The sequence below is a fragment of the Castor canadensis genome, chromosome 2, assembly GCF_047511655.1.
Source record: "Castor canadensis chromosome 2, mCasCan1.hap1v2, whole genome shotgun sequence".
NCBI lineage: Eukaryota > Metazoa > Chordata > Mammalia > Rodentia > Castoridae > Castor > Castor canadensis.
In genome coordinates this window covers 75,822,393-75,847,067 of record NC_133387.1, presented here as the reverse complement: position 1 = coordinate 75,847,067, position 24,675 = coordinate 75,822,393, and the positions used below count along the sequence as shown (strand labels likewise).

At 34.8% G+C, this 24,675-nt stretch overlaps 1 protein-coding gene across 7 annotated transcripts in view; it reads left to right on the top strand.

The window, feature by feature from the left end:
• Agmo (alkylglycerol monooxygenase) overlaps window positions 1-24,675 on the top strand; it is a 345,305-nt gene that overhangs the window by 176,726 nt on the left and 143,904 nt on the right. Inside the window, exon 13 of one of the 7 annotated variants that reach the window (XM_074065072.1) lies at window positions 196-11,700. The exons of the other annotated variants lie outside the window; for them this stretch is intronic. Coding sequence (XP_073921173.1) covers window positions 196-207 — 12 coding nt within the window. The 3' untranslated portion in view covers window positions 208-11,700. Of the gene's footprint in view, window positions 1-195; window positions 11,701-24,675 lie in introns of those variants that run through there. 7 annotated transcript variants of the gene reach the window in all.

Below are 24,675 nucleotides of genomic sequence, written 5' to 3'. Positions count from 1 at the left end.
GGAAGAAGTAATATAGAAACTGTTATGACTTAGAAAAACTATAAATTAGAACAACTTTTTAGGATGAAATTTAACAATGTCTAGAAATTACAAACCTATACCCTAGACTTAGCATTCAACTTCTAAGAATTCATGCTATAGAAATACTGTGCTTTCACATGGGTGATTATATATGTGCAATGTTATTTATTACAGAATCGTTCATGAAATACTAAGAACAATCTAATGCCATTTAAAGTATCTATTTGAAAATTATGTTTGATTCTTAAAATAATGTCTCTGTAATACATGTAATGTGTAAAATAAAACATGCTACAGCATGACATGAAGAGTGTGCCACCACCCAATGAATGTAAGTATAAAAGTGGGGGGAAAGCATTGTATATGCATGTGTAAATATATTTTATTATATGCATGCTAATATATACAGGAAGAGAAACAGGAACCTAAAGCTTAGTTTTCTGTAGCAAGGAAAGGTGAATCATGTGGCTAAAGGGAAGAAGAAGATAATTCTTCTTTAAATTAATAGTCTCTGGTACTTTTAAAGTTTCTGAACCTTGAAAATATATTTCATATTTTAAAAAATTATGTGAAGGTTAATAACGAAACTTAAAATGTTAGTATCATGATTTTAGATATCATGTACTCACATTTAAATTTACCTTAAAGTTTACATAATGTGGGCACATGTTGTTTCTTTAGATTATAACCTAGAAGAAAATGGAGCATAAATTATATATATTTAATGAAATATAGATGCCACAAGGAAACTTAAAAGAAAATAAAATTTTTATACTGTAAATAAGGGACTGTCTAACTATAGACATGAGAGGAAACAGTTCTAGTTAATGCACTTGCTGTTACATCGTGTGGTAGTTAATCTCACATGCTCCAAAGGCAAACAGAAAATATGAATTCTTTAAATTAGCTGTGATTTTAAACATATGGGGCATATCCTTTGGTAAGATATATTGCATTTGGGGTTCTCTGATGATGAGATGGTAGACAGCAGTTGTAATGTGTCCAATTTTAGGATATGATAAGCTCTAGTGATGATATGATCTTAGTTTACTCACTTTAGTAGGTGAAGGTAAGTGGTTTAAGAGTAACACTTTGAAGCCATGTTGCTCAATTTTGATTGCTACCTTCAGGTCCTTGGTAATTATTAGTCCATCTAATATTTGTCCTAAACTTCCTCTTCAGATGTTCAATAAATGTCAGATGGTATTATTATTGTTGCTATTGCTGTTGTTGATATTTTAGATGAACTTAAGTATCAACATCAAATGGTGTTATGGTTTGGATGTGGGTTTTGCATGATAATAGCTTAGTCCTCAGTTTGGCAATGTCGGGAATTGGGCCTGTAAGTGCTGGAGCTTAATGGGAGGTTAATGGGAGCACACCTTGGAAGAGACTAAGGTAGTTCTTATATGACCTGTGAGTTAGTTCTTTGAGAGGATTGTCATAAAAGAACAAGTCAGGCCACTTCCCAGTCCCTCTGACTTTCTGTCTAGTGATGTGATCTCTCCTTCTTTCACATGCTCCCACCACTGTGATGTCATCTATTGTGAAGTTCTCTCCAGAGCTCATCTCATGATGGCACCATGTCCTTGAACCACCAAAACTTTGAGCTAAATGGACCTCTCTTTATAAATCTTTCCAGTCACGAGCATCTCATTACAATGAAGGATAACTGGCTAATGCATGGTTTGGTGGAAAAATGAGATGCCACAAAAGAGATGACATAGGAAAGATAACTTTTAGTTATCACTGTCCATCTCACTGTTATTATCACAGTATTAAAACTAAGTCCCTGATTTGCCAATGATTAAAACAGAACAAGTCATCCCTGATCAGATTCCAACAAGTAGATGGCAGAATAAAACTTAGGCAAGTATATTATTATCAACATTTTTACCTGTGAAGGGATTCTTTTCTCTTTTCTACTTTTTAAAGTTCAACATTTAAAAAAATACAGCCAATTATCTATTCTTATATTCCTAATCGTACATTTCAAATTTGTATTTTCCAAACATTTTTATCTCTTGGAACTTTATGTAAACCTTTGCCATTTATCATAATTTTTAATAAAACTGTTTTTTATACAACACTAGTATAGAAACTTAATAAATGGTCTGCCTCAGCGACCCGATTCAATATGAGTTAAGGCTGACTGACTAGGAGTGATTATGCTACAAGAACACAATGTTCTCATCATTTTTCTTTGAAGCTATCACTAGAATCAGTGACACTGAAGCAATTAATCCCTTTTCTCTTATAAATCAATGTGTATATATTGGCAATATCAACTTGCATCCTTTGACTCCTCTATTTATCTAGAAGGCTAACTGGAGATTTTTGGTTATATTGTTTCACTGTTGTCAAACTCCATAGATTGCCATGCTAACAGTCCTTCTAGACTAAAAACAAAGAAACAAAGAAAGAGCATAATTCTGGCTATACTTACAGCTTTACTCTCTCTCTCTCTCTCTCTCTCTCTCTCTCTCTCTCTCTTTCTGTCTTTCCAATACCATTATCTCTTTCTCTTACTGTCATGGGAAACAGCCCAAAATCATTTTTCATTTCAATTTAAAACTGCTTTGGGGTAGTGGCAATACAGGGTCAGAAATACAAAGTATTTGAATTTTCTGTGACCTGTATGTAGAAGATTTACTTCTTTAAGTTTATATCCATAATAATATTCAGTAAGGGCATGTGTGGGGCATTTTCATTTATAAATACTGCTGTAATCTGAAGCACTTCAATGTGCAGGTATCTCTATAATGTGGACCATGATTAGCTCATGTCTCTGTACATTTCTCTTTGGATTAAGTCAACAAACATTTTGAACACTACCTTTAAAACTTGGTTTCTTATCCCAAACTTGACAGAAACATAATACCTTCACTCTTTGATTCACTCATCATTTGATACATTCACATGCACACATATTTTGGTTTTGCTAACTCACAGGTAATTTGGTTTTTCAAAAAATGCACTCCTGAACTTGTGACTATTTTATCATATCAGTAGCTTTATAAATGTTTAACATGATGAACACTTATAACAAAGAGAAGAAAGCAAGGTCTGATGGAGTAGCTATTTTTGATAAGTATACAGATGGACCCATCTGTGCTCAAACACAGGAATTTGTCTTATGATTTTCTTTTTCATAATGTAAAAGCTATATGTATCCAGTAGAAATCTTACTTTAACTTTTTAAAAAATTCTGATCTATAAATATTCACTATGATACTCTTGGATTGCTGGACCATATCAGTGAGCCCAGCTTCCACACAACCACATCATCAGGCAGGTGAGCGACTAATAGCTCTACTGTGCACGGTACTGCTAAGCTATGGTGTTTGGTAAGTTAGGTGCATTAAAGGTACTTTTGATTTATGGTATTTTTGATTTATGATGGGTTTATGATGCTGCAATCTCATTGAAAGTTGAGCAGCATCTGTATACATATATTAGATGAGAAAATACTTATTTGCACATATTTGGATGCTTCTGTGCATTTTGTCTCATATAGTTTTTTATTTAGTTAGAGATAGTTTAATTTAGGAGATAGTTTCTGATGTTATCTGAGGTCCTTATTGGCTTTGAAGTCATACAAATCAATCCCAGCTCTGTCACTTAATTGGTGGTGTGGCCATAAGGTAGTTACTCAAAATTATCATACCTTAGTTCTCTTAGCCTAATTTCCTCAGCAAAAAGAAAATAAAAACCTTAAGAGCTGTGGAGATTCAAATGGGTAAAGGAGATATAGTCTATGCAATCTAGCTTATTATCCGACATGTAAGTAGTGAGGACTGTTTAGTAATAATTATATCTCTTGATCTATACTACACATGTATGTACACAAAGATATGCACACAAATTTAAAATTTATTTGAGGACTAGGGAATTAAAAGGCAATGAAAATACAGATCTGAGAATATCAGTGTTGAATATTGCAAGTTGACTCCAAAAGAAAAGGTGATAACTTTAAATTTAGAATTCAGAAAGATTATAAAATTTGACTTGCAGATTTTGGTTTAAATCATGAAATGGAAGCACATCACTCCTAAAGGGTAAGCCAGCTTATACCTGCTGAAGATGTGCATAGGAGTAAGAGAGAATTTGCACAAATGAAAAGGAAGGAAGAAAATGCAGTAAAAAGTCCAGAAGCAGAATGACCATAGTTGTGTAAATAAGTGTTGGGGTGAATAGTAACAACAGCCCAAAGTGTGGATCCTGATGGAAGATAAATAAATGCCCACACAAGACAGAACCAGCTCGCCTAATATTCTCAATGAAAATGCTTATTAAATGCCTGCTTCACCAAAAACACAGTGAAAGTACTGTCTTTGTGGATCTCAGATTTTAATCAACGTGAATTTGCAATTGCTACATAACAAATTATCATGAATCTACTGGCTTAAAACAACACTTTTTTTATCTAACAGTTTTTGCAAGTTAGGAAGTCAGACACTAAAAGTTAAGCTTGATACTCCGCTCATGGTCTCAAATGGTTTCATTTGAGATATTGGCTAGACTGCATGCTCATCTGGAAATTCACCCAAGGAAATGTCCACTGCCCAGTTCATTTGAGTTGTTGACAGAATTAATTTCCTTGCATTTCCATGACATAGGGCCCCAGATTTTTGCTAGTTTTTGAATAGAAGCTGCCTTCAGGTCACAGAAGGTGCCTGGTGCTCCTTAACAAATGAGCTTCCATAAAATCGTTCCTTAACTTCATCAAACAAGCAAGTAGAAAAGAAGCTCTTGCTGCAGAAACAGCTTAGTTACTTTTTAAAAAGCTTTCACCTGATTAAGTCAGGCTCTTCCAGGATTATCTTCCATTTTATTACATCAAATAGCATTATTTAGGACTTTAATATCACCTGCAATATTCTTTCACATTTGCCTCCATTCTACTGGAGAGAAGCAAGAAGCAGTTCTCAATCACACTCAGGAAAAAAGGGATTTTATAGCAGGGGATCACAGAGCAATCCTACCTAGTTTCTGTCAGTCATAGTGGAGAGAGTACGGACAATAACTCTGACAAATATTTGTACTTCATGTGAGGCAACTACACATACATGGTTTGTGAGGTGATGGTAAGTACTATGAAGAAACAGAAATCGGGTATAGTAGGAAAAAATAGAAAAGGTAAAATAAAAAAAACAATAACAGTAGCTGGGGAAGAATCATGGAATTTCAGTTAAGACTCAGGTTGAGGGCAAAGTCTGTGGATTCCTGGAAAAGAGCAGGTAAAGGGAAGATAGAGTCCAAATATAACAAAGTTTTGTGTACCTGCTATATTCCAAAAACAGCACAGATGAATGAGAGTGAACAAGAAAGTGATATAAAAAAAGCAAAAAACTTAAAACTGTGGTCAGAGCAGTAATGGGGCTCAGATCACATAGGACATTTTGGGGTTTACTACAAATGAAATGAGAAGCTGCTGAAGAATTTGAGCAAGGAAGTGTATGAACTGACAGATCTTAAGAAAATTTTGACTAGTGGTTTGAGGACCGAAAATAGGGAAGTGGCAAGAGAGGATACAAGATGTAGTTAGGAAGCAGGTGACGAAAGTTGGTGTGCAAGAGTGATACTCTAACAGAGCTTGGGAAGTGATTTTAAAGTAGAGGAGACAAGTTTTTCTGATATGTCAGAGTAGGAGTGTGAGAAAAAGAAGAGGACTTGACACAGTGGCACTGACATGAACAGATATGGGAGACTAGGAAGAAGAGTTGGCATGGTGGATGGTATGTTTCAAAACTCAATTTTATTTGGGAAGATTGGGTCTATGAATTTTAGTTATCTTCCTGCTGGCAGGATTTTTAATCTGTTTTGCATATAGAAGTAAATTACTCAACACAGAGAAAGTAGATGGTCCACATCTTGTTTGTAGTGATGTGACTTGTTTTTTTCCTTTCTTATGTTTGCCTTTGTGACGAATGTAGTATTTTTAATGAACATATATGACCTTTAATGTAACATTAAGGTTTTCTTCTTCAACTACATTTATGTTCAGGGTTTTGTAACATGTACTAAGAAGAAATATATAAAAGACACTACTAGAGACTAGTGAGTTGTCACACCTTCAGTTAAAGACACTAGCCTTCTGTTCACAATGACAGGGAACAGGGAGCCTGTTTCTCCTATCTATATCCTGGGATCCCTGTTTCTGTGAGGTATCATTCAGTACCTGGAATGATTTCAAGCAATTGCAATCATTAAGAGGTCTGGATTCCAGCTATATCCTAACAGCACCATCAAGGTGAAGAAGGCAGAGGAATTACATTTGGCTACATATTCTTGCTTTGTTTATTATTTTTATTAAGTTTGTATTTTCCATGAAGATAAAAACCTGATTTTATTTGCATGTGGTCTCAGGTGTTAGCATGAGAATATGCATATACTATTCATTAATGTGGGAACTCCAGGCTTTGGAGCATTGGTTATAGCTTTTGCATACTTTTTCTTCACTTGTGTAGTGCTACTAAGGATGCAGGCTCTGGGGCACTTCAGATAGTTTTTAATATGGGGCACGTGCATTATGAAGGCTGAGTACAAGTTCTTTTCCCTAGTTTCTCTTGGTATTTAAATTTTCTTTGGAAAATATATTTATGCTGTTTGTTCATTTCTTAATTATTCAATTACAGTATAAAAAGGAAAGTTTTAGAGTCTTTGTATCTTATGGTTATGAAAAAACTAATTGTGATTACAATGATCATAAAGCATAAAGCATCATGTGAAACATTTTATTTAATATTTGGTCCATAAATGTGAATTACTCAACATAGCTTAGCAGAAAAGAATAGAAATGGAGTTTACTTGCTGACTTTTCCTTCATAGATTTATCACAAAAATGATTAGCAAGCTTCAATTAAATAACACACATATAAAATTTTCTTGTTTATACATAACACCATTTATATCAATATTGTAAAATTATATTATAGGTATTTTCATTCTACAAATACTGCAGTTAGTGTTTAAATGGTTAATAAATATTGATTGACAACACCTTTATATTGTAGGTGCTTTGGTAAGTCACAAGAAACTGATACATTTTAAAGACAAATCATTTGTCCAAGGTCTAAGTCCGGTTTAAAGGACAGACAGTATTCAAACCCCCACCGTCTGGCTTTGGCGTGCACACTTTTATCAAATGTGCTGAACCATGACTAATACCTTAACCTGTCCAGACACTGTGGTTTTTGATGTTACTGTCTGAGGCCTGAGTCTGGAGCCTGCTTTCTTCTTTACCCACCCCTGTTCATTTTTGTCACTTTAAATATCATGGATAAGCTGGGTATATATGGCTCATGCCTGTAATTCTAGTTCTGCAGGAGTTGGGGCTCAGGAGGATCCCAGTTCAAGGCGAGCCCATTGATACAGTTCACAAGGCCTCAATTGAACCAACAAAAATCTGGGTGTGGTGCTGTGTACCTGACATTCCAACTATGAGGAAGCCTAAATAGGAGGGTCTTGGTCCAGGCCAGCTCAGGCATAAACAAAATCCTGTTCAAAAATAACTAAAGCCAAAACGGGTGGGGGATTGTTCAAATGGTACAGTGCATGCCTAGCAAGCACAAGGCCCTGACTTCAAACTCCAATACTGTCAAATAAATAAATGAATAAATAAATAAATATAAATAGCATGGATGAGATGATGACTACCAAATGTTTATCCCCAGATCAGACTTCCACTTTCAGTGGTAGACTCACATATTACACTGCCTACTTAATATCTGCTCTTGGATGGATTAGGAATATCACAAAGTTGTATATCTAAAAGTGACTCCTTAAATCCTTCTCCCACCCATTTTATTTCTCCCTGAAGACTTTACATCTCGGATATGCAGCATCAATGCTTTTCTCCTGGAAATAATGACCTTCTGGAGTCATAACCTACTTTTCCATTCATATCTGCTCAGAGGTAACCTCAATGGCTTCTAAACCAAGATACATCTTCTACTTCCATTTCCAATGTTACCATCCTACTTTAAGGCTTTATTATATCTTATCATTGTCCTCTAAAATGTGTATACAATGAGGTAAATGAAGTTAATTCAAACCATTCAATGCTTTAGATGGCACATAGAATTAAATCCAAATGTTTTTACCATAGTCTATAAGCATCTGAATAACATTCCATATGAAAATTTCCATGGACAAATCACTTGTCATTATTAGATCATTCCTCAATCTGTAAAGTTAAGCTAAGAAAAAGGAATAAGTGGATAAAAGAAATGATGGCTCTAATACACAGATGACTGTGTTTCTTTCTTTCTTTCTTTTTTTTTTTTTGGTTGTAAATGGGGTTTATTAAAAGTTAGGAAAGGAAATACAAAGGAAGAATGGTGGGCACAGGTGGATTCTGCTGGCAGAGAGAGAGTGCTTTTCTTTTTCAGGTGCCTTTAAAACTTACACTACCCCATGGGGAGGGCAGGCCCAGGAGATTCCCACCCAGTAATGAATGTGTGGGGAGGGCCATGGACAGTTTCCAGCCACATGCTGGTGGTCTGGGCCATCCCTAGGCAACCTACATGAACCTCAAACTTTTCCTACTTTTAGCCTGCCTCAAATTCCCCAAGAGACAATATTCCAAAAAAATCCCTTTTTGGGGGTTGATAAAGTGGGGGTGGTCTAGCTTCAGCATCTGCTTAGAGCTGACAAGGAGCAGCAGACTCTACCTACAAGGAGAAATTATCTCTCTTATTTTTTCCCTTGGGACTCATATGGACAAAAGGTGTCTGAATTATTATTCATTACAACTAAGGGTTCTCATGGAGATATGGGGTGCTCATGGAGATCTTGTTTGTTTGTAGAGACCAATAGCCCTGTTACCTCATGATTTGGATCCTAAAGGCTTTCATTCTGGAAGAGATAAATCTGTTTAGAAGGCATGATGCAAACATTAACAATGATAGAAGCATCAGAAGGTGTCCTACCAAGTCTAGCAGGAAGGGTAAAGAATCTAATTCATTTTGAAAAGTGACAGAGAGTCTTATGGTTAATTTACCTATAGGTGTTTATGTCTGTAGCTATTTTTAACTCTTAGATGCCCCTCTATTTTGGACTGTCACTATAGTGGGCAATTAAAGACTGTCTACATTAGGGATCAGGGGGTGGTGTTAGTCCAATTAGAGAGTAAGCATCAGTGAGTTAGTTCTGTACAGAAAGAAGACTGACAGTGTCTGAGCAGAAGTTAGACACCATTGAAAGTTATATTGCCTTTGCTTAAACGGAAAGCCTTGGCCAAAGATATGACTTTGTCATTTGCCAGAAGCCTAGAAGACTAAAATATTACAGCACATGTGTAAGAGCCCCTTACTGAAAATCTCTCTGCTTTTGTTACTTAGAGATCTTTGACTCCATCTGGCTCTAGAGAAGTCCCCTCATTCATGAAGTCCTTTTGAACTGTCTCAGGTGGCTGAATGCCATTTGTTTCTCTGAGAAGTTGGGGGACATTGACTGGTTGGGGGGGTTGCATCCTCTTAAGCTGTTTCTCTGAACAGTCGTCTCTGAAGATTTTGCCAATTTGGCAGTTTTGGAAGAGTGTGTTTCTGACAGAGTTTTGAAAAAGATTATGTATATTTTTTATTGGCCTCCAATTTGGAACTTCTTGGAAAAATTATACTTCTACAAATAAAATTAAGATTACATATCCATAGCACTTTGATTCTTCTCAGTACCTTTAAATTATCTTTTAAAATGTAAATGTATTTATTTTAAATAAAAAAATTTTTACTATAGTGATAGAAACCAAGTTAGTAATACCCACAAATAGAAATCCCCAAAATATATATTTAGAATGTCATGAATTTTCTAAACAATATAAAAAGAAACACTAGCAAAAATTTAACTATCTAATTAATTCATAAAATTTCATATCTGAAAACAGAGCCCTTATAAAAATGCATTCCATGTGATCGTTCAGAAATACAGGGATATTTATCTTAACGCCATTTCATTTTATTTTTTTCCCCTTGCAATGCAAAACCAGGGCTTTGCATATGCTAGCAAGCATTCTACCACTGGGCTTCATCCTAAACCCTCTTAATCCTATTTTTAAAAAATCATGACTTGTTATGGTTTAGATCTGAAATGTCCCTTAAAGTCTACATACTATAGACGTGGTCACCAGCCTGTGGTGCTATTGGGAGGTGGTAAAACCTTTAGGAGGTTGGACCTTGTGGAAGAAAATGAGGTCACTGGGAATGTACCCTTGAAAGGGATATTGGGACCCTAACCTCCCCTGCTTTCTTTTTTGCTTCCTAGCCACCATGTACTCTCCACCTGATTTCATACTTCAGTCAAGTTCCAAAGCATTGGGGTCACGCAATCATGGCCTCTGAAACTCTGAGGGAAAAATAAATCTTTCCTCTTTTAAGTTGTTCAGCTCAGGTATTTTGTAACAGGAGCAGGAAGATGACTAACACCCTTCAAGTATTTATATTTCCATCCCAATCCTTATTTGTTAAAAAAAGTATATGTAATTATAAAAAAAACTTCAATTAATACAACCAAACAAAATTGATACAAATTAACAGCTCTAAAACTCTAAAGAAGTGCTTCTATGTCCCAACCTCACTAGTGCTAGGTGCCAGAGATCTACCTTGAGGGCATGTATTGGACTTCTCTTTCATCAGAGCATACATAGATTTGAACAATGGAGCTAGGTATAGGATGCATCATCCTCTGGGCTCCAGAAGTCCCTACTAAAATAGGGGAAGTAGCACTTCAGGTCTTAGAGACCTTGGAAAGGAGACTCGGTGTGGATAATAAAAATTTCCTTTGCATCCAAGTAAGGAATCCTTGGAGGGAACCTTAGCTCATTAATTTTCAGTTCTGTCTGAAATTAGATGGAGTATGAATTTCACCTTTTAGGAAACATCTCACTTGTCTTCCAACTCTGGAAGTTTCAGAAATGAAATTTCTCATTTGGGCTGTTCTTTTGATAAAATATTAACCTAACCAAAGTCATCAATTTGCCTCTCTGTCATTTTCTATGCAGGAGAGGAAACCAACACTCACAAGACTCTTCAATATTTATTTGCTCAATAAATATTTAGTCAAAATATGTGTGATCTGAAAGTTCAGTTCTTAGTAGCTTTATGTTTTCATAGATTGTTCCTTTCTTCTTTTTTTCTCTTAATTTTGTTACATTAAAATTTAACCTTCTTTGCTGTTTGTCAGTTCTGCATAGCAAACCAACCCAAGACTCCTTGGCTTTAAACAATGAAGATTATTTCTCACAGTTGGGTAGTGGATGCTCCTCTGCTTTCCCCTGGGCTCCTTTATGGGTTGTATCAGTATAAAGGCTCAGCTGAGCTGAAGGGTACTTGGCTCTGACTTTCAATAGTGACTACATCATTTCCTTCTTTGTGGCTTCTCTCTTTCCAGTGGGCCAGGCCAGGTTCTTTACTTGACACCTATAAAACTATGATGGCTGAATCTGCAAGGCTCCTGAGGCCCAGGCTCCAGAACTCACATATTCATGTCACATTCCATTGGCCAAAGCAAATCTCCAGATGAACCAAAAAAGAATGAAGAAACAGCTTTGTTCTGTTTTTTGAAGGGTAGTAAAATCAATTGCAAGAGGGTTGCATAGATTTATGGATCTATGGGTTCTTATCACAATGATGATTAGTGTGTACTGTCACCACAGGTTGTGAACAAATTTGTCTAAAGTCATACATATGCTAGTTAGGGATTCATATATTTTTGTTTCAAGGTAAAACTAACACACACTTATGAGTATTCATAGTATACAGTTGTTGTTTTAAATTTATTTTAGTATTACATAAATTTTAAAAATTTTTACAAACTGAAAAAACGTATGCATTTACGAGAGGTAACTTGGGCTGGAGGTGTGGCCCAAGCGGTCGAGTGCCTACCTAAAAAGTATAAGGTTCTGAGTTCAAACTCCAAACCACTGAAAAACCCAAAAAGCCATATGAGTATTGACTATATTAGTTTTAATTGATATGTTTTTTCTTTATAACTATTCATAATTATATTTTTTATGTGGTAATTGATAGATATTAAGTTAGATTAAATATTTTATAAAACAACAAAATTTACATTATCCAAAATAAAATTTTAATATTATAATACTAGTATTAGCAGCACCATGTGATCTGCTACCTACACGATCCCTATTTTGTATTTTCACAGATAGAACCATTGTTTTACATTTTGTACTTACTATTGTCGTAATTGCTAAGCAAATTATAATTTTTCATAAATTCTGAAATTTATTGCTAAGTAATACATGATTTCATTTTTTAAAGTTTGTGAGTGTAATAAAATAGCATCATATCATAGAGGGTTTTTCTGCACTATATATAGTCTCCTGCAAAACAAGTTTGGTCTTAAAATTTATCTTTTATTCCATGCAGATGTAGTTTATTAATTTTATTAGTATAAAATTACTTCCCTATGTGACCATATCAAAATATATTTATTCTCTAGTGTTTCTGTCTAGGTTTTTCTCTTAATATTGCAAAGAAAATTAATGTACATGTCTTCTAGTGCATACAGTATATTCATAGTCTCTCTAGATTACACAGCCAAGCATGGAATCTCTGGATTTTAGGAATTGTGTCTGTTTAATTTTTAGAGATAATGTCAAATTGTTTTCCAAAGTGCTCATAACATTTTCCACTACTAGAGTGTAAATTTCATCACCAAATTTGTAATTGTCTGATTTTTTTAGTTATTGTCCATCTCTAATATTACATAATATACTATTTTATATTCCTAATTTCCTTTTTTTTTTTTTTACTGCTGAGGTGGATTGTTGTTGCATACTGATTGGCCATCTATGTTCCCTTTCCTGTGTTATTTTTTTCATACCTTTTATCCATTTTTCTATTCGGTCACTGTTTTCTTCTTGATTTTCAGAAACTTAATATATGACAATAATAGTAATCCTTTCTCACTTATGTTCATTAAAAGTATCTTCCCCCAGCTTGTACTTTGTCTCATTACTCCTTATTTAAACTCAAAGGTATTTTATTACCATAGAGTAACGCCATATGATACAATACACCCTCTGTGAAGATGAAACTGCTATGCCATCCATTATGATTGAGATAAACCTAAAATTTTTCCATATGGTGTTAGATATATTCAGCTATAATTCCTCCTGTAATCACCAGTATAAGTTTATATAACTTCTGGGTAAAGTAACAAATACAGGCTATGCAAACATGTAAAGCTAATGTATAGTTTGAAGAATAATACCATGATCTTGGCTGTTTTGCAAGGCTTACTGTTTGAATTTTAGGTACATATGTTAGAGGAGTCTTTGGCACCAGGCCCAAACTCTTGAGTTTCAAAGGTCATGTTAAACCACTCTCCCCAGTATGTCAAACTGAAGAGTAATGGTGGAGTTCAGAGAAAGGAGTTTTGAATCCATCCTTCCAGTACAGACATTTGCATTAAGTTTAAATAGAGGAAGAGGAATTTGGGGCAGGCGGAGAAGTAAGCATGCTTATTAAGCACAGCTGTGTTCAGGTGGTCATAGGTGGCAGCCACAGGTGGTCTCGTGGTTCACTGTCTCCTAATTGGTTAGGCAGGACCTTGTTACCGTAAGAGCCATTGCTGCCTGGCTAATGGTTGGCCCTGCAGAGGTTCTGATGGTCCTTTCCTTAGGAGTGGTTTCTGTTATAAAGATGTTATTAAATCAGATCTGTCCTTCCTGAATTCCAAGGTGGTGAATGGCTCAGAGCAAAGATGATGATTTCCTCTATTTTCATATAGAGGACAGGACTCATACTTAAAATGTATGCAAAATTAATCCACATTATATGAACATTTCTGAAGCATATTGAAAAAATCTCCTTTGTTCATGAATCCTCTCTTAAACAGGCCAATTGTTGTCTTTTTACACGTCCATCAGACATTTATAGGTCAAAATAAGCCATTCTACCCCAGAACATAGTCTCAGATTATATAGAGATCTTATCTTCATGTAACATATAAGAGAATATGACTTATGTTACATAGTGTATTTTCATTTTTAGCAAATAATTGCAAAATGCAGCAAAAAGCATAATATCTAAGGTTATTAGCAAATCTTCTTTGAGATTTTTTTTGCTAGTATTATAAGACTTGCCCATTCTTTTTCTTCCTTTACCTTCAACTCAATTTAAATATCCTGCTACTTTCTTTTAATTTACTTATAGTTTTATTCTCATGATATTCTTAATCTAGGGATATAATCTTTCATAAGGTTTATCATCACAACAATTAACAAACGTTTGATGTTACCGCTCCTATGAGGGGATGTTTCATAATATGCATGTATATATCATGTACACAATGTTTACTCTTTTGTAAGGGTGAATAGAAAATAACTGATGGACCATGTTGTGTGGTAAGCTACTTAAAGTTGAAGATAAGGTATTTGAGGGAGATTTCTATGTGGTCTCCCTTTTTTGTCTACTCCCCGTGCTATTTCTAAAACTAAACATGTTCTTTCCATAAACAAGGAAATATTAGGTAAATAAAATAAACAGTATTAGATATAGCACTGCTTTCTGCTGGACAAAGAGACAAGTTTTGACCCAGTAAATATTGGCATATGTATGGGACTTTAAAATACTGAAACCACATCCAAGAAAATATTAATGCATGAGAGTTTTCTACATATCATAAAGAAAGTTAAAAGTTAAAGGACATGAATATAACTTATATTCTTACCAACCTATGCCTTTTCCCTCAGGCCCTTATTTTAAAAGTACTAGCACAGGTGTTCATCAAGTGTGCTCTTGTTCATACTTGATGTTCAAATACGTGTTCGCTACCTAGCACTTTTCCTGCATTTTAAGCAATACTAATTCTATATATTCCTGATTAACATATATTTTGATCATCAGAGTCTGTGTTTTTAATGAAAAGTTTGCATTCAAATATATTAAATTTTTAAAGCCTTTTAAATGTATTTTTCATTATTTTAACTTTTTTTGTTTCATTTCATTTTGTCTTGCTTTTTTCTCCTGTTTTATTTTTTTCTGCAAGCAGGAAGTGATTCCTTGTCAAGGTATAGATCAACTAAAAAGGCAAGCATTCTAAACGTAGGTTAACATCATAAACTTTGCAATTCTGAGTGAGTTCTCAAATGGATAGAATCCCTATTGATTTAGTGTTTGGATAAAAATGGAGATTTAAGAATGTCAGAAGTCTAGCTTTGTGCAAGGTTCCTTGTTTAGTTGGCAACAAGTTTCTACCAGATTGACTGACATCTCTCCATTTTTCATGGCTGTTCTATTACCTGACTTATTTGTAGTATAATCTACCAGTGTTGACATGGTAAATTGAGAGCAGCAACTTAAGTAAACATCATTTATACATTAAAGAAATTATTTCCATATCATTCTTGGTTTTCTGTTTACAATTTTTAAAAGAACACACCTTTTCCCTTAACCACGTGTTCTACATTTGTACTAATAAAGAACATCACATTTTGCGCCTTCTCTCCAATTGTGCCATGCTCTATGCTATGATTTATGACCTGAGCATCCAATACTCTCTGTGCAATAACAAGATGGCTCACTGGTTGGAAAATATATTCCCCACATCAAAGCAATATCCCCAAATCAAAGCAATCATAGTCTTGTGATAGAAAGCTTTGTCAGCATACAAGGAATTCAACACATACATATTCTGATATTTTTATGCTGCCTTTAACAATAATTAAAATAGGTGAAGATCCATGGCAGAAAAAAAATCTTATATACTAGACACAGGATCTGAAGAGAACCCTGTCTCTGAGGAAAAGCACAGGGATATTTGGCAGACTATCAACATGGTTTCCACTAGGACATGACAGGGACTCATTACCGGCTTGCTGGTGCCCATAAGCTGGTTTCACTACCATCAACTGTGAGGCCCTCATGCTTGGTTCCAGATGCTCTCGCCAATTGACCGTAAAATTGCTATGCATTTCTGGCCAAGCCCAAGATTTTAAAAGCTCCCTTCCCCCTCCCCTCAACACCCTAACTCCCAGTTCCCTCTGAAAAGCTGCTCATTATTCTTCCTTTGCCCCCTGATCTAAGCAAAAGAAATACTTCTGGAATCAATTAGAAATGTCTGCCCTTGATGAGGTTTGCACGTGAGTTTGGAGTTGTGAGGTTGCGACAGTGGCAGCCAACAGCTGCATTTTCAGGTGGTAAAATCTGAGAAGGAATTTTCCAGGGTTTATTTACCATCATAAAAATTTTTTTAAATAGGAAAGACATGCCGGGAGACCGACTCATATGCCTTTGAAAGTGAGGTTAAATTTGGATTGTATATTTATTTTATCCACAATGAGCAAAGTGAACATCTTTGATTGGAGGATATTTCGATTGCCTGAAGAAGTTATGCCCAGTGGTTATAAATCCTGGAAAAGGAGTTTCCTTGCTGTAGGTTAATGCTTTTTTAAAAAAAGGCATCTATTATTTCCTCAGCATGTTAGTTATTTGACAAGTAAAGATAATCAAGGTTAATGGAAATCAGAACCTATTTTCTGAAATAATGTGAATTAACAGAAGGCTTTGCTTATTCACAGATGTTAAATTAAATGCTCTTTTATGCTTTAACATGCCAGTGTTACCCAACTCAAATGCTGCTGTATAGGAGCAAATACCTGTATAACTCATAGTATATTCTACAGCTCACCTATGTATGTGCATATCAAAGATTCACATAAACTTAGCATCTTTAAAGATTATGTTTGCCTGCTTATATGTATAAGCTACATATGCTTACATACATGTAAGATGTATAATTTAAAAATCGCAAGGAATTTTTTTCTTTTCAAATATATACAAGTAATATAGATAAATAAATAGATTTATACATGTATCTATCTATATATACATACATATGCATGTGAAGTTTGTGGCCTTTTCTTTCATCCAATACATGACATACTTCTTGGAAGTCTCACTGTTTTTCCTGCTATCTAAAAACAGTGGCAATTCCAAATGTACATTTTTAGCACACTAATCTTACCACTCATGCTTTTAAGAAATGTTACCCACTCTCTTGCCCCCAAATCACCATTGAATGTAGAGTTTTAGAACTACCAGAACTACTTCTTACTTCCAAAGTCAAATTGAAAATGTTAGAACATTGCTGTTTTCCCTTAAAGTGTTGCAATTTCTGCCTAGATGATAGTGGAGGAGTGAGTAACGAGAATTTTTGTTTGTTCCTCTAGTATTGTCTACATAGTCAAATACAACAGAGATAAGTTTAAATTTACATTCTTATGAAGACTTTTTCTCCTTGTGCAGACAGTTGCCCATTTGCTAAATTATAGTAGGTAGTAAAACTAAGTGACTTCAACTGTATTAATAAGTATACCTAAAAAGTAACTCAGTTTTATTGCAGTCATTGAATAATGTTAAGTAGGCTGAAAACTTAGTTACTCAGAATAATAATGTCTGATGCATGCCATGTTGAGATAAAGTTGACTACCAAGACACATTTTGCTTAATAACTGAGTAAAGTAACATATACCAACAGCAACAAAAAGAACAAAAAGAAACAAGACTGAACAACTCGAAATTACCATCTTTGTTGTTTTTCAGTGTTCCCCACATGCTCAGCATGTCCTGATGAACCAAACTTCCAATATTGAGGGACAAAAAGCCATATATAATCCTTAACAATATTCTGGAATTTACTTCCCTGTGATCAGCTTGTTACTGAAAGGAAAAGTTAACTCATTTGTTATTCCTTTCTTCAAGATGTAACATCCATGATCAGCTTTTCTTAAATATGCTTAGATCTAAGAGGGAACTCTGTTTGGTATTAGCCCATTGACAGTTGAAACATTCTCTCCTGGGAGAAAACAGAAATCTACCATTTCTGACTCTCATTTCTGAAGGTTCTTCCTGCAGGTGAGACTGTAAACCTCTCTAATAACAATTTAGACATGCAATCTCAGAGAAAAGCAGCTGGCTGGTGCCGAATTACTTCTTGAAACTTTTGGTGGCACTCATAAATTTACTCTTTAAGTAGAATCCTCCCCTCTACATGGCTTGATAATACAGGGGAATTGGAGGATGCAGTTTAAAATCTAACATGGATTTTTTTCACATAATTTATGCTATCTTTTATGTACTGGATGAATTTTATACATGCTGACCTTTTCACCAAAATCTAACACTGATAAATATTTTTTTCCTGGAATCTAGTATACAGTACAAGAAGGCTATATGTTTTCTAAATTATGTTTGTCTGTGACAATATCTGACACTGGTTTGGCCGAGCCTTGAACAAGTATTTAAATTACTATGATGAGATGAAGGAAAAACTAGACTCAGATTCCAGAGGTATGGCTGTTATGAATTAACAAAGTAGGGAAAGCCCCTTAGCTCTCTGTTTCATCATCCATGAAGTCAAGGGAATTGAGTAAACTTTCTTATGCTATTTCAGTGTTTAAGATTTCACACAAGATGTGAAATTAAAAAAAGATAGATAGTTGCTCTTGGTTCATATTTATATGATTATCTCAATAAGAAGAACAGTATTCTAAGGAATCTGTGAGCAATGAGGGCATGAGGTGGGTCTACAAGAGTTTTCAGATTGTGGCACATGAGAACATAAAAGAGAATTGAGACAATAGCGAGTCTAATTGTCTCTTTCAAGAATTTAAATGCACCTCATGTGTTCACCACCATACCCTTTAAAACCTCCAAAGTCAATCCAAATAATGAATAATTGAAATAGATTTAAAAATCCATTTGCTTTCTATAAATCCATCTTCCAGAAAATCTCCCTTATTGGCAAGTAAGGGATCCTTACATGGATTCCAGGTCAGTGGAAATAGATTCAGATTACTGGAAAAGAACCTGGAGCAAATCTGTGATTGGGAAAATATTGGATATTGAAACACAAAAGTCAGTGTCTTTGATGTAAATGACATGTCAGTAAGAAGGTTCTCTGAGAATCCTCGTTCCAAGAACTGATGATAGCTTTGCAAAGAGAACATTCATAAGATTAAGTTATTGTCCATGTGCTTACAGTAAAGATAGCCAAAGGCAAATATCCCTTCCACTTTCTCCTCATAAAGTGGTCTTATAAATCATTGAGGTGTAACTCACAGAAAGAAATCTCAATGTGAGACACATTAGTGGTTTATAATAAGCATGTGGAAGTGTTTAATCAAAATGCATTAGGCAGATAATTTAGAAGAACTTGGAGGTTTCCTTTTCCATTTTTTATTAGTGATAATGTGTGGAAATCACAGTGCAAAACTTATTTTTTTTAGTTTGCTAAATATTCCTCAGATGATTGCTGAAGGCTATGGATATTTTTGCATGTGATTTCCATTTACTGTTAACCCAAACCTACTGTAACTAAAATGATGGACTTACTTCAATCTGAATTAACACTTTTATTTTGGGTTTCTTCTGTTATCCTAAGGAAAATCTTCAGGAGTGATGCATTCTTCTCTAATATCTAACTTTAGAAAAATTGCCCGGAAAAATAGATACTTTTTATAAATATGCATATTCCAAATCAGCAAATACAAAGAATCCAAACAAATTTATGGCCAAACAGCACAAATTTGAGAAATGATATTTCCAAATAACCTAGAGTATATTATAAGGCATTTCAGTTTACCTAACATTTCAAAAAATAGTTTTTACATTTTCTATACATCCTTCTTCCATCTGATATTCAATTATTTTTTCAGTTGGTTGCAGTGCTGAGGATCAAATCCATATCCTTATGCATGCTAGGAAAGCACTCCACTGTTGAGCTATACCTCCAACCCTGAGCTTCGATTAATTTTTTTCTGGCAATGATATTTTCACTTATTCCTCTTTTTCTGTGGGCACAAAAACTGTTTTGTTTTGTTTTTTCTATTATTCAGTCCAATTTCACTTGTTTATCTCTGGAGAAAGACAAGTCTAAGTAGCATGTATTTGACCTAGTACTCTATTTCTGAATGTTGATAGAAGATTTTCCCAAGAGAGATCATAGATAATGAGTTCAGGTGTCCTTTGGAGGTGGAGTTGAGCCATTAGGACATGGGTCCTTGGAGGAAAACATGTTAACTAGTCCATTTGAAATACAGGTCAAGGAGGTTTGTATATTGCTCTCACTATAGAAGAAACATTATAAAAGGACAGTCACATCATGATAAATATCAAAGGTACCCTGAGATAACAGAAAATACAAAGAGCAACAGTTACCTCAGAAAAATCATAGTTTAAAGAAGCAAGTTTAAACTTTGAGATGAAAATAAGTGGAGGAGTAAACTGCTGTTGTCAGCTTTCATTCAATGAGTGATTTTAAAACTAAAACATTATAATCATTTATTTTGACATCTCCATTGTATATTTGCCCTGCATTTAAGAGTTTCAATGACTTGTCTAGATTTTCATAGATAGTGGTCAGGTCATAAGTTTAGGCCTTTTATGTGTGTGTATATATATGATTGCATGTGAACAAAATGTGTCAGGAAGTACACAAAAGTGTTACTAAAAAACAGTGACATTGGGAGCTTCAGGTTTGAATTACAATACAGGGGATGTATATAGAAGAGAATTTTTCACAGAATCTTTTAAAGTTGATACACATGAATATACTACTGACTTTGTTGTTTTTTTAAGAATCTATATTCACAGTAATTTTCTGTAAACACAAAAAATAAACATGGCACAAACATATACATTTGGATGTGTGAAATAGTTACTTGCAAACACTCTGTTAATGTAAACAAGTGGATCTAATTTTAGAAAAGATAATAAGGTGCTATTCAGTTCACTGGTTTTATACTTGATCAATGAGCAATAAAATAAATTTTTCCAAAGTCACATATTACATATAGTCAACTCAATTTATGAACTTCAATCCTTAATAACTGTGAAATTGGCATTTTAACTAAAATCAAAATGTTTAATTTCTCAAAGTATAACTTTTAAAATTTTGTTATGTTTTACATAATGGCCTGATAAAGGAAGACTAGCACATACTTTGTTTTACAATTGAATCCTAAGCCCAAAACACTTAACACACTGTAATGTTTAAATGTTGGAAACAGGTGTTAGGAAGAAATGAATATATAATTCCCATATTATTTACTAAATAAAGTACTTGGGACCTAGATAAAATAATGCTGTTACCTCTTTTCCAATGAGTGATTGGAATTTGAGCGATTACATCTGTTTTGGCACAAATAGTGTGGTTTATCTTAATGTAGGATCCATGTAATGCTTATATTACATTGTTTACATTGCTGATTGAAAACTAATATACAGTATATGCAGTTTTTTTTTTCATTTTTCTTTTATTATTCATATGTGCATACAAGGCTTGGTTCATTTCTCCCCCCTGCCCCCACCCCCTCCCTTACCACCCACTCCACCCCCTCCCTCTCCCCCCCTCAATACCCAGCAGAAACTATTTTGCCCTTATTTCTAATTTTGTTGTAGAGAGAGTATAAGCAATAATAGGAAGGAACAAGGGTTTTTGCTGGTTGAGATAAGGATAGCTATACAGGGCATTGACTCACATTGATTTCCTGTGCGTGGGTGTTACCTTCTAGGTTAATTCTTTTTGATCTAACCTTTTCTCTAGTACTTGTTCCCCTTTTCCTATTGGCCTCAGTTGCTTTAAGGTATCTGCTTTAGTTTCTCTGCATTAAGGGCAACAAATGCTAGCTAGTTTTTTAGGTGTCTTACCTATCCTCACCCCTCCCTTGTGTGCTCTCGCTTTTATCATGTGCTCATAGTCCAATCCCCTTGTTGTGTTTGCCCTTGATCTAATGTCCACATATGAGGGAGAACATACAATTTTTGGTTTTTTGAGCTAGGCTAACCTCACTCAGAATGATTTTCTCCAATTCCATCCATTTACCAGCAAATGATAACATTTCGTTCTTCTTCATGGCTGCATAAAATTCCATTGTGGATAGATACCACATTTTCTTAATCCATTCGTCAGTGCTGGGGCATCTTGGCTGTTTCCATAACTTGGCTATTGTGAATAGTGCCACAATAAACATGGATGTGCAGGTGCCTCTGGAGTAACAGTCTTTTGGGTATATCCCCAAGAGTGGTATGGCTGGATCAAATGGTAGATCGATGTCCAGCTTTTTAAGTAGCCTCCAAATTTTTTTCCAGAGTGGTTGTACTAGTCTACATTCCCACCAACAGTGTAAGAGGGTTCCTTTTTCCCTGCATCCTCGCCAACACCTGTTGTTGGTGGTGTTGCTGATGATGGCTATTCTAACAGGGGTGAGGTGGAATCTTAGCGTGGTTTTAATTTGCATTTCCTTTATTGCTAGAGATGGTGAGCACTTTTTCATGTGTTTTCTGGCCATTTGAATTTCTTCTTTTGAGAAAGTTCTGTTTAGTTCACGTGCCCATTTCTTTATTGGTTCATTAGTTTTGGGAGAATTTAGTTTTTTAAGTTCCCTGTATATTCTGGTTATCAGTCCTTTGTCTAATGTATAGTTGGCAAATATTTTCTCCCACTCTGTGGGTGTTCTCTTCAGTTTAGAGACCATTTCTTTTGATGAACAGAAGCTTTTTAGTTTTATGAGGTCCCATTTATCTATGCTATCTCTTATTTGCTGTGCTGCTGGGGTTTCATTGAGAAAGTTCTTACCTATACCTACTAACTCCAGAGTATGTTTTAAATGCCTGTTTCTAGCTTGAAAAGAATAGCTTTTATACTTTTGACTTATTTGAGTCAAAATGTATCTGAATTTAAGACATTTTTACTATGCCTACCAAGAATGTTTTTCCTCTTATTAATAACAGAATATATGTAAATGACCATTTCTTTGACTTAAAGGAAAAATGTTCGGCTGTATCACATAACAATTATATTAGAACATTCAGTTATAGTAAGAAGATACTATTATAGAAATATGTGTGTTCCATTTTCTTGACTTATGCAGATCTACTCATCACTCACATACTCAAAAGACATCTATTAAGAATCAGCTTTGTGAAGAAGTTATGATCTGAATGGTTAGGAATAAAGTCAGGGCTCATACAAATTTGGTCTGGGTCTTGTTTTGTGTTTACCAGATATGTGAATATTGGTAAGTTTATAAGCTTTCTGAGAAAATAACAGGTACCCCTTATAACTGTTACAAGAATAAAATGGCACATTGTTTGTAAAGATTAGGGAGTACGTGGTAAATGTTTAACAATTTCTACAAGCTGTACGATAATGCTACACGGTATGAGTTCCACGGTAAAAGTTTAAACAATTGCTTTTGTTGCTGATGATGGAAACAACAATCATATCAGTGTTGTCTTGATGCAGATTCTGAAGGGAAACAGCAAATTAGATGTCAAACTAGACTTGAAGGGTCAGTAGTAATTACAGTAGGATTTGAAAAAATGCTTTGTCAAAGTGGTGCACAGCACAGTCTGAAAACCTGTCCAGCTGTGTTGCGTGATAAGACTTCCCGAGGTGGTTGTTCATATAATGAGCATGAAGTCACCAATGCTTCCTATACAACTGAAGGGTGTGAGAGAAGGCATCCAACCAAGCAGCTTGGGCTCTGGGTGGGGGTAAGAAAATGTTTCCTACCACATTAGGGAACTGAGCCTGGAGGGTGGCTGGAGTGTTAAGTGTTAATACTAGAAACATGAAGAAGAGTAACACCAGAAAAAAATGTATGCATAAGGAATATAATAGGAATATGGAACCTTGTCCTCAGGTCTTATCTGTGATGCCATTGCTGAGTTTTAAGCTTAGGGGACATTTGACTTTGTAAAGATGCAATTGGAGGGGTAATAGGTAGGGAAACATTAAGAATTTATTGCAGTAAACCTAGTAAGGCATTACAGTGGCTTGAATGAGGATAGTCACTCTAAAGATAGAAACTCAAAATCAGGAAATTCTGAGAGATTTAGAATAATTTATATTATTCTTTGCATCTCAAGAAAATAACAATCTTACCATGGATGTAAAACTAGTGAAGATATGAGTAAGGTAATTTAATTAATTCAGGTAAAATGTTGACCAGTGCTGTATTTAAGTTGAGAGATACATTCAATCCATTATACCATTCCAGTAGCCCTCCCATGTTTGTAAAGCAAAAGTCTTCTCCTAAGGGTTTTGGATGTTTTTGAAAGGTAGGCATGAAGACCAAGTACAATTTTTGCCAAGGTGATGTGGTTAATATTACAGCAAAACATAAACTGAAACTATGAACCTCATGTCAAAACAATTACGCAGCAGTGAAGAGGAGCAAGGAGATGACTAACAAGTTCTACATGTGTCCCAGAGTTTTCTGTTACTTGTGGAATTTAAGCTTTTTAATTATGTTTCTTTTCCTGAAGATAAGTTGTGAAAGACCAGGATATTATAAATTCCAAATAAGTAAACCTGTATCTTCTAAAAATTCTTTCAACATGTTTTTCAACCTGCTTTCTTTCTAAAATCTTTGAGTCTCAAGATTTGGAGCTGTCTGCCTTGTATTTTCTAATACTTTAGAATTACAGTATTAGGACAAGAAATTAGTTAAATATTTGACATAATATAACCTATAATTATGGCAATATGGTATTGAAAACATAATTCAAAATAAAATGACAGTGAATAAAAAAGTAAATTCTCATTGACACAAAATCAATTTTCTAGTGAAGGTATTAAGAGAAAACGGCATCAATGTATTATTTCATTAAAGGTACATAGCTA